This window comes from Pteropus medius, unplaced genomic scaffold, assembly GCF_902729225.1.
Source record: "Pteropus medius unplaced genomic scaffold, Ma_sr-lr_union100, whole genome shotgun sequence".
NCBI lineage: Eukaryota > Metazoa > Chordata > Mammalia > Chiroptera > Pteropodidae > Pteropus > Pteropus medius.
The window spans coordinates 8378263-8388651 of NW_024344241.1; the positions used below are offsets into that span (position 1 = coordinate 8378263).

General features: G+C 48.3%; 1 protein-coding gene across 1 annotated transcript; it reads right to left on the reverse strand.

Annotated features, from left to right (window-relative positions):
• Positions 1 to 4170: 4170 nt before the first annotated feature.
• On the reverse strand, positions 4171 to 7300 carry FOXQ1 (forkhead box Q1). The gene has a single exon (XM_039869475.1). The coding sequence runs from the start codon at positions 6646 to 6648 to the stop codon at positions 5473 to 5475; it is 1176 nt and encodes a 391-aa protein (XP_039725409.1). The 5' UTR covers positions 6649 to 7300; the 3' UTR covers positions 4171 to 5472.
• Between the last annotated feature and the right edge of the window lie 3089 nt (positions 7301 to 10389).

The window sequence follows — 10389 nt, forward strand, 5'->3', positions numbered from 1 at the left end:
GGCCAAAGGTGGCAAAACTTTTCTACTTTTCCCTTATTGGTTAAAAATTGGTGATCAGAAAAAGCAAATAGATGTCAAGGATGTTGAATACATATATTATTTTGGGCTCCAAACAGATGTGATAGAAAGGCTCAGTTATGGCAAGTCTTTTAAGTTAAATTTTTCCTGGAAAGAACAGCAAAAGGATCCAGGAGTGGTAAGGGAAATGTTGTATTATGTTAATGTTTGTGTTTGGCTCTAGTTCACCAAAAACGAAGGTTAATACAGTTCTCTTTTCCAGTCTATGTATAAGTTGGCAAATGACAGGAACAACATTTGATTCTAATCATCCATCCATCTTAATAATGATGAACAGATACAATGCAGAAACCATTGCACAACAACGAGCATTTTATGACATGAGACTCTTTGCCAATTTGAAAGAGGACCTCAAATCTGGGGAAAGTTACATTTTTATGTTTTTGATCATGATCTTCTTAGAAGATACTTATTTGTCCCATTTGCTGACATCATTAAGAATTAACAAATTATGTTGTTAAAGCATAACAAAATTTTAATGGTTAACAAAAACCATTAACAAAAGTTTAATGGTAACTATAAAGTCTGTTACTAAAAGAGAGATATTGTGGTGTTTGAAAGTAGGAAATGTTTACTGAAGGACCCTTCGGGGTCTAATTTCCAGAATCAAGGCAAAGCTCAGCTATTATGATCTAAAGAATAAAAAAAATAGTAAAACAGATGAGCAATATTTTTGTATGTTTGATGCCAATAAAGTTTCTTAATATTCAAGAAAGTTGTCAGTCATGTGGGTGCGTTGAATAGGCATTTTTTTTTTTTAAAGCTAAAAATGGAAGGCAAATTATCATAAAAAGTTCTAGTTTCTTTCCAATGTGAGAAAGGGTCATTTTTGCTTTGGCCCTAGTGTGAGAAAGTAGGAGAGGTGTGCTCAGGAAGTGCCCACTTGTTAGTGCTTGTCACCAGAGAACAGAGATTGCTAAGTCACACCCAACACTCTAGGAGACCCTTCTCAGTACAGACTTTTTGCTACCCTTGACAGGGGTATGTATGTATTTGGCGCTCTGCAGAAGTGAAAGAAAGCAGTGCTAAATTCCACTGAGGCAGCATGGACACTGCCCAATACATTGATGCTAAAATGTCTAAGGCGCCCCATATCCAGGTCTCTCAGGCAAGGGGTGGACATGGCCTGTTCTAGACAAGGACAATTATGGGGGTGAGGAGAATAAGTTCTTACCAGTTTGGAAAATCTACTTACCATTATAATAAAAGTAAATTGAGACAATTATCTGAATAATTCAACTAAGTTCAGGCCAAAGTTTGTTTTGGTCTGAATTAACCAGATAATTGTGTTACAGTGGAAAGAATTTTGAACTGGGAGTTGGATCTTGGTTTCCACTTGGGTCTGCCACAAAGGAGTGTTTAAGCTATTCTATGGGCCCCTGTTTTTTTATCTACAAGATTAGAATCTATCCAAGACAATCAGTAAATTTAATTTTGTATTTTGTGTGGGAATACACATTCCCCGAGGCAAAAAATATCAAGTTTGTGAAACTGTGCAATAGTGGAACCAGAGTGGCCATAGGTAATTCTCCTTAGGCATGCTTCCAGCTTATAAAAGTCAACTCTAGGGTGCTCCTAGAGCAATCTATCTTTATCTGTTGGGAGTGAGACTTTCTCTGATTTCTTCTTTTATTCTTCCCCTCCCCCCCTTTTTTTGAGATTTCATGTAGGCTCAAGAATCTGACTCGCAATTCTTAAGGAACCTTAGTTAGATTGATCATCTATAAACTAAGGTAGTTGAAATAAAGTAAGCCATCTCCAGTGGTGGGTGAAGTTGTTTACCATCCTGGCTCATACACAGGCAATAGTCAGGGGCCCAGGACCAGGGCACTACCACCACCCAACCCCAGACTTCCAGTATTTATATACGAAATACTACCTTATAAAGGGGAGTTTCGATTGATCAGGATGTTGCATGTCACTAACCAGAGAAGTGTTCAGGCCCCAAATTCAGAGGACTTGATCCCTGGCTTGGGGAGGGCCTGGCAGTAAGAGTGGACAAATCCTGGACACTGTAATTGATGTATCAGCTGGAGCAGGCATCCAGACTGTGCATTTCTCTCCACCCACTTGTCCAGCATGGCCTGGAGGGGCCTTCTAGGGAGCGGAGGTAAAGGGGACTGCAAAGTGCCAATGCAAAGGCGAAGGCGAGGCGGAGGGTGGGGCGCGGGCCTTGAAAATTGACCAAAGGAGCCCTTAGCCCACATTCCTGGCTTCAGGCAAGCCTGACCGTTATCAAAAGGCCCTTCTCAAAATAAAAAGGCCCCCATTCCCACTCTGCAGTCCTGTGATCTCCGCTGCTGAGGTTCAGCTGGCACATGATTCGTATCCTGGGAGGGGCAATCTGCGGGCTAGGGACAGAGGTGGGCTGTGGATAGAGGTGGAATGGGTTAGGGGAAGGGGTGGGCTGTGTAAGGGGGTCGGACTGGAGGCTGGGGGTGGGACAAGTCCAGCCCTCTGGACGCTCTGAGCATTCCTCTGATGCCACTGAGGAATCCAGTTCCCTGGCTAGATGCCAGAAGGAACGGTATTGGATGAGTCACACCGCTGTGGCTGCTGCTGGAGGCCCGGGTCCTGAGAGCCCCGCAGAACCTCATCGCTGAAGGCCTGGGTCTTCGTGGCAACGTGTGTTTCCCGTGGAATTGGAGCGTTGCTGGAAGTAAAAGCAGCCGTGAAGCTTTCTGCTTTCATGTAGAAAACGGGACTTAAACATTTCCTTCTTTTCCTTTCTGGGCCTCCTCCACCCATCAGAGAGAGGGTGAAACTGCTGGGGCTGTGGGGTGTGAAGGAGAGGCAGGAAGGAAGCCACGGAGCCCTGGGACCCTCCACATCCTCCCCCACCCCTCCACCCCGGGGGCCTATCAGGTGATTGTTATTTGGGTTGTGGGAGTAGAAGCTTGGTCATGAACACTGAACAGCGGCACAAAGTTCATGCGATCGACCATTCTCTAGAAAACCCTATGATAACTGGGGAGACAGTGAAGGGGCCCAGAAGCTGAGGAGACCTCAGTCAATTTGATTCAGACTCCCCAGTGTTCATTAGGAAGGGAGGATTTTTTTGAGGAGAGGAGAGATCAGCCGTGATTTTAAAAACATCACCTTTGCCTTTCCCTTTTCTACATTGCTTTTTCGAGTTAACATAAATCAGTGGCAATTTAAAAATCTCCATTTGCAAAACTGTCATCATGTACCAATATAGAAATAAAGATAGTGGCTTTACAAAACTGATATAAAAAATAGCACCTAGCTTCTGGAGGCAAGGCACATAGTTGGAGAGAAGTATCTACTAGAATCAGAGATGGGAAAGCATATGAAGTTGCTGATTCCCTGCTCACCATCAATCTTAGAGTGTGTTTTCAAGAAAACAGCAAAGAATTGAGCATGGGTGCTGATCATTTCAACCCAGTGAACTCATTTTTCCCCTTCCCCCCCTAGACTGTTTATTTTCTTAATTATTGGCTTTGTGGGTGCAAATATCCACTTAAATGTCCACCTTTTGTTATAATTCAACCCTATTATTGTCACTCTTCATGACTACTAAGTAGATACAACACAAATCCGTCAAGACTTGTTACTTGTTAACTAGACTTAGGGATGTGCTTTTTTCTCTCATTTCTGCCAAAAGACAGCATCTTGAAATAAACTCCACTTTCTTTCCCCAACTCACAATATGCCAATCCCCAATCATCTTCTTGGATGGAATGAAATCTACTGGAGAATGGCAGGAACAACAATGAAGCCTAAATTTCCAGTCCGAATTTCTCATTGTATGGACTCTTTAGAATATTGCAATCATAAATTGTTAAAGTTCCACTGTCTTTGAATTTATTGAGAAATAGTTGTTCACACTTTTCTGGTACTTCCTCTAATCAATATGGTAAATTGTCTCTGACATATCTGAGATGGCATATTCTCTTTAGATCACAACTGAAATAGGCCTGGCAGCCGCACATGTACAAATGCTCTCTTCATACAGAGGGAGAGGGAGAGGGAACTACTGACTGGTTCACAACCCCAAACGGACTTTCTGCATTCCTAAAAAGGTAAAAGGTTTTGTTTGACAAAAACATTCACATTCAAGTTGCTCTTAAAACTGCCCTGAAGAAATCTTTGGTGTGTTAAGTTGTATGTCAAGATTGTTTCCAGCATTTTGAACCCCTAATCAGAACCAATTTACCTGAAAATGTCTGCTTGACTATAAGCTTGTTAATAACTTGTTTGCTAAAGGATTCTTGGGGCACACACTTTATGATTTGTTCTGGCAACTCAGAATTCTTACAGAAGTCTTTGGTTTTAAGCTTTAAGAAATCCTATCTATGGAAATCTCATCCTGGATATTTGTATAGGAATTTATTAGGTAAAGAAACCTGCTAACTGCCTCTACCTTTAATGAATCATCAGGAAAATATTTTGATGCCCCCATTGGAAGTTTCTTAAGACTCAAACCTAAGCCAATTTTTGGAGAGTGGAGGTTAAAATTTCTTCATCTTCAGCCCATCACCACAAAGTGCTAAAGTCAGTTGTTTTATTTAAAAATAAGCAGTATGCCTGGGTTTTATAAAATTTATACATGAATATGTACAGAGACACAAATAAAATATTAAAAATAAAAATCACACTTGCTTTCACACGGTAGTGGTCCTGGCACCCCATATACATGTTAACTTTTCCTTTAAAGAAATTACGTGGCCCAAAGAGACCACAGTTAGAGACCACCAAACCACTAATAAAGCTGTAGCCCGTTGCCTGCAACATTTTAAACTCAGGTTTCAAAAATATATAAATAATTTAGTTACAAAACTCATCAATATATATATATTTTTTTATCTTTTGGCACAGTGAAGCATTGGTCAATAGAAGAGAGATGACTGAAGATTCTCTGACACTTCTCTCACATTCAGTCATACCTGTAAATGACACATACGTACACAGAACAGGGGCCCAACAAACCCCAAATAGTGGTCATATAATTTATCATACGGAATGGTTCCCTGATGTGTTTTTCTTTTTTTGTTAGGGACAAATCAGTGGAAGGTGCGACAAAAATAGTAGGAGTAAGGTGGAGCCTGGGCAGTCAGAAGAGAGAAAAAAGTCTTTGTGAAGGAAAGGAGGGGCAGGCTTGATCAAAAAACTCACAAACAATTATGAAAAATTGCTTTGGTCCTCTGTAAAATTATAAAAGGTGAAGGAAACATTCCGGACTAAAATTATAAAAGGTGAAGGAAACATTCCGGACTAAAATTTTTCTGTTAAAAAATTCTTAGGTTTAAGGCACGTTTGATGGAGAATTTTCTTTTAAAGTCTCCTTCCTCTGGACAGAAAATGCAAAGCCCTGAACCTGTGTTCCCTGCTTCCCAGAAGGCGCCCACCCGGGCGGAGTTCAGCGGCTGTTGCTCAGGCTAGGAGCTTCTCCGCAGGGTAAGGCAGGTGCGCGGCAGGGCCTCGGGCTGAGGCGGTCTGCAGGGCCGTGGTCAGCCGCAGGGGGCAGTACAGGTGCGCGCCGCTGCCGGCCACCGGGCCTCGGAAAGGTTTGGCAGGAACCGAGGCGGAGAAGGGCGCAAGCAGGACGTGTGGCGCCGAAGGCAACGCCGGCTCGGCGGCGCGGTACGCGCAGAGTGGCAGCAGGGCTCCGCCAGGCGCTCCAGGGAGGAGCGCGGGATATGTGGGCAGAGGCGGACAGGGTGCGGCGCCCCATGGCAGCTGCGGCCCGGAAGCCGTGTTCCCGTCGCTGCGGCTGCGGAAGGGTTTGCTGAGGATGCTGTCTATAGCGAAGGAGCTAGAAAATTTGCCTGCGGGGCTGACGCGCCCATCTTGGTGGGCGGGCGAATGCGCGCGGGGCGAGGCTGGGGGAGCCGGCGCCAGCGGTGGGGGCGCGGCAGCTGGGCGGGCCACGGCCTCCTCCGGCCGTAGCACCGGTGCGGGAGCCGACGCGCGGTGACTGAGGCGCTTTCTTCGGCGGCGGAAGACCCCGTCAGCGAAGGTGTACTCGCTGTTGGGGTTGAGCATCCAGTAGTTGTCCTTGCCCCAAGGTCGCGAGGGGTCGCGCAGTACCTTGACGAAACAGTCATTGAGCGAGAGGTTGTGGCGCACCGAGTTGCGCCAGCCCGTGTAGCTGCCACGGAAGAAGGGGAATTTGTCCATGAGGTACTCGTTGATCTCGGCCAACGTCAGGCGCCCGCCCGCGGAGTCACGGATGGCCATGGCGATGAGTGCGATGTACGAGTATGGGGGCTTGGGTCGCCGCGTGTACGGCTTGCCGCGAGCGCCCTCGCCTCCCCCAGCGCTTCCCGCCCCTGGCCCCGCCGCCACGACCCCCGTCGCCGCCGCTGCCGCCGGGCCTTCCTCCTCGGCCGCGGGTTCACCTCCCGCGCTCCGCTCGCCACCTCCCACCAGCTCCCCGACGCCACCGCCCACCGCTGGGCTGTTGGCTGCACAGTCCCCGTCCGAGCCAAGGGAGTCGTCGCCGGCTGCCGACAGAGGAGATGGCGCGTCGCTACCGCCTGCGCCTTCCAGGTCACTACCTGGCTTGTCTCCGTGGGCGGCGCGGGGGCCGAACACCTCCAACTTCATGTCCGCGCACCCTGTTCCAGCCCAGCTCCGTACCCGTTTCCTCTGCGCGTGGTGGCGATCCAGGACCGAGAGTCCTTGTTTTTCCCTCACGAGAGCTCACCTTCTTGCGAGAGACAGTCACTTTTCCGTAGAAGAGTTCTCTTCCGCTGAAATGTTTCTTTGGAGGGGTTGTGCTTATTGGGTGAATTAAGAGGGGCGGAGAGGGAGAAGTTGGATGAGCGCTGTCTTCAATTCGAGGATAAGCGACTCCGAGATGAATGCATGCAGGGATGTGGTTCTAACCTGTGGTGCCCAGGCGCAGGGGGCTTGGGATTTCCTGCTGGAGGGAAGAAGCGTGCGCATCTGCTATACGTCCAAGAGACCAGGAGGGGTTCTGAGCAGGCTTCCGCGGGGCAAGTAAATAGTGCAGGCTAGTGTGCTGCCACCTTAGGGGAGGTGCTGAGCCTTCAGCCTTAAGCGCCCTTGGAGCCGAGTCCCCGAGGCCTTGGCTCCCACAACGGTCTTCCCACCCCCAGCCTTCGGAGTAGCATCTCCGCGCTGGGCGACTGCCGCTAAGTCTCGCCTCAACCTTCGGTCCCGCCGAATATAAACCTGCGGCGGCGGGGGCGGGGGCGGGGCCTGGGCGCTGTCGGCAGAGGGGTGGGGAAACGATGTGGCCTAGGTGGCGGCAGCTCCCTGGCGAACGCGCACCAGGTCGAGACCAAGCGGCGGCGCGGAAAAAAGTCGCTGCGCGCAGGTTGTTTGTTTTGGGTCTGACCCGCCCCGCCCTCCGCCTCCTGCCAATGAGGAGCGTGCGCGCGACACGGATTGTGCGCGCGACAGGGATTGTGCGCGTGTCTGTGAGTGTGCTTGTGTGCGTGTGTGCCGGTCTCGTCCGCCTGCTCCTTGGCTCAGCTCCAGAGGGGTCCCTGAGCCCTGGAGCTCAAAGAAGCAATTTGGGCGAGAGGCCGTGGCTGGGGTCACCTGGGAGGACAGTAGGGACTTTGCGCAGGCCTGTGGCCTTCCTAAGATGCACACAGTGTGCATTTCTCTGGTAGTGAAAACAGTGCTTTTCCAGAAAGTAAACTTTCTTCCCTGACGAGGTGCTGAACAGCAGAGACCGCACAGGACATACTTTGAAGTAACTTCTTACGGGAGCCACATGCTGTTCCCCCGTCCTACGGTTTCTTTTTGAGGACTATTTTTGTCTTCTTTCCTTTTTTAATGAATAAAATACTGCACTTGATATACGCCTTTTTGGATGACCTTGACTCTTGCTAAATGGCCGCCGACTTTCACTTTTCTTTAGCCTTCCTTTATCTTTTTCTGTACCTGGCTGGTAGCTCTTGGGGAAGAGCACCAGTGTCGCCTCTTACCTGGGGCGGCTGTATCTGGTGCGGGAAGGCTGGCTCTGCTTTAGCGCGTGTCCCTGCGGAAGCCTCTCCCGAAGCAGAGCCGCGCTCTTCGTGGGTTCCTACAGTCAACAGGAACGACAGGGAGGGCGTGTCCCGGGGGCGGGGGCCTAGAACACTACGTGTTTGCGGCCATTTCTTTTCAGTCCTCCTCGAGGGCTTTTGCTGTGGTTTCAGTGGCACCGGTGTCCGACCGTAGGGAAGGGAAGAGACTTTTCTCCCTCCCAGGACGTTCGAGCCTGACGCCTACGCGGTGTCAGTACTCCAGGGAGGGGCCCAGTGGTCCCCAAAGGGTACATTTCTAATCCGCTGCCCTTCTACGCTGAGTTTTCCTCCCTTTTCCTGCCTTTGTTGCAAATAACGACGGAACTGCGAATACGTGGGAGCTCATCTTTGATGTTTATTTTATTACTTTCCACCATTTGTGTAGAAAACGTACACAATCCTCTCCTGTCTTTATTCAGGCAGTTTTAAAGGCGTTCAGCATGGGGTGGGTAAAATGACTGACCCATCGAAGGCTCTGTTATTTTTGTGTTTGGGGAAATTATCACGTTTGGAGATTAGACTGACATCTATTGCGTGTTGGAGTGGGGAGCTACGTGGAGGAATGGCTTCTTTCCTTGGGACGAGCTGCCCTAAAGGGGATCTGCTCAGCTCTAGGAGTTTATGGTTCCCTGGACCTGGAGAGGGGAGTGGGCTGCGACAAGAAAGAAGCCAGGTAAAGAAACAACGATTTGACTAGAGATAATAGACACACACAATGAATGTTATATCTATGTTTGAACTTCGGAGGTGGGCAGGACAGGAAGACGAAGGCTTATTTTATGGAGGAGATAAACCTGGGCCGGTTGAGGTGTGGGTCCAGGTTGGCTAGAGTCTAACGGAGGAGGCCACTGAGAGACTATAGGGTCGAGGTTTTCTGCCCAACCCCAGTTCCACACGCCTGCCCCCATGCAATCCAAATACCCTCAGGTTTTTGGCAACACCTCCTTCCGTGTTTGCAGCAACTTACAGTTTTCCTCTCCAGACTTGTATGACTTCTTTCACCCTGGTGCAGCACCCTCCTATCTCCTGTCCCCGCTCTCTCCCCAGGTCCCCCAGCCCAGCTGCTCTAGGGTCATCGAGTTAGCCTGGGAAGTTCCAATGGACTTTGGCCTGTTGATAGGGATATTGTTCAGAGAGAGAAGAAAACTGTGCACCACAATGGGCCTTGCTGTCACATGACCTTGAGGCTGCCACTCACACATGATTACATGACCTTGAGGTTGCCGTTGTTCCTTACTCACCTGTAAAAAGATGCCTATCAGAATGGACTAGAAGTTTTCTTTCAGCTCCTGAGCAGTTAGTTTTTTTTAGTGCTCATCTTTTCTTGGGTTGAATGTACAGCAAGTACATTTCTGTCCCTGGGGATCCTTGGAGCCATTTTTTTGTGAGCTCTCCTTCAACTGGATACAGCAGCCCAGGATGCAGGTGCCTTGGCCTGGTGGGAAAGGGAATGGGTTGTTGCTCTCCATGGCAGGTAACCTGGGGTCGAGGATTATATCCTGCAGCCTCTCCCCTCCTGTGGACAAAAGGAGTCCACAAAAGGTCACTGCCAAGGAAGATATACTCTCCCTATTCCACTTTCCTCTTTTCTTACCCAGTGACTTGCCCTGCTCCAACAGCAGCAGCCTCTCCTTACCCCATTCCACAATGTTAGACAGGGAAAGGACCTTCCAGTCACTCCTGTGGGATAGGCCTTTTTTCCCTGGCTTCAGGGCTGGGCCGCTCAAGGGCTGTTGTCTGCAAGTTTAGAGCCTATAAAGGTATGGGGGTAATGGAGTGGGATCGAGGTCGAAGAATTCTCAACAGGAAAACCTGTTCTATTTTCAGAGTGACTTAGAGCATTGGGACATAGTGGACTTTGGAAAGGAATATTCCATGTGAGAATGGCTGGCAGAAGGCCACCTGGAAAGGATCAAAAGATCCCCAGGAACTAGAATGTAAGCCCCATGAGGAGAGGAATTTGGTGTTTTTTGTTCACTGCTATATTCCCAGTCATTGCCTTGAGAATGACTGTCACATTGTGCTACATGCTAAGAATATGCGGCATTTAAGATCAGGAATAAAACTGCTCTTTCCCTTTGTGGTTGATTTTGGTATATTATCTTTAACTGTTATTTTACAGCTGGGAAGTCATTCATCTTTTGCAGATATAATAAAAAACGGGAATAGGTGGGAAAGTACATCATTCTCTGCACTTCTATCCACAGCATTCTCAAGGCTAGGAACAGTTTAAGAGCTCAGACACTGAAAAAAAATTCACATGTAATATTTTGTTAGTTCCTAAGTTCCCCAGAAATTCTGGGAA

What these genes read in the sequence shown, in the direction of transcription:
- FOXQ1 (XM_039869475.1), bottom strand. Translation starts at nt 6,648, where the DNA reads ATGAAGTTGGAGGTGTTCGGCCCCCGCGCCGCCCACGGAGACAAGCCA.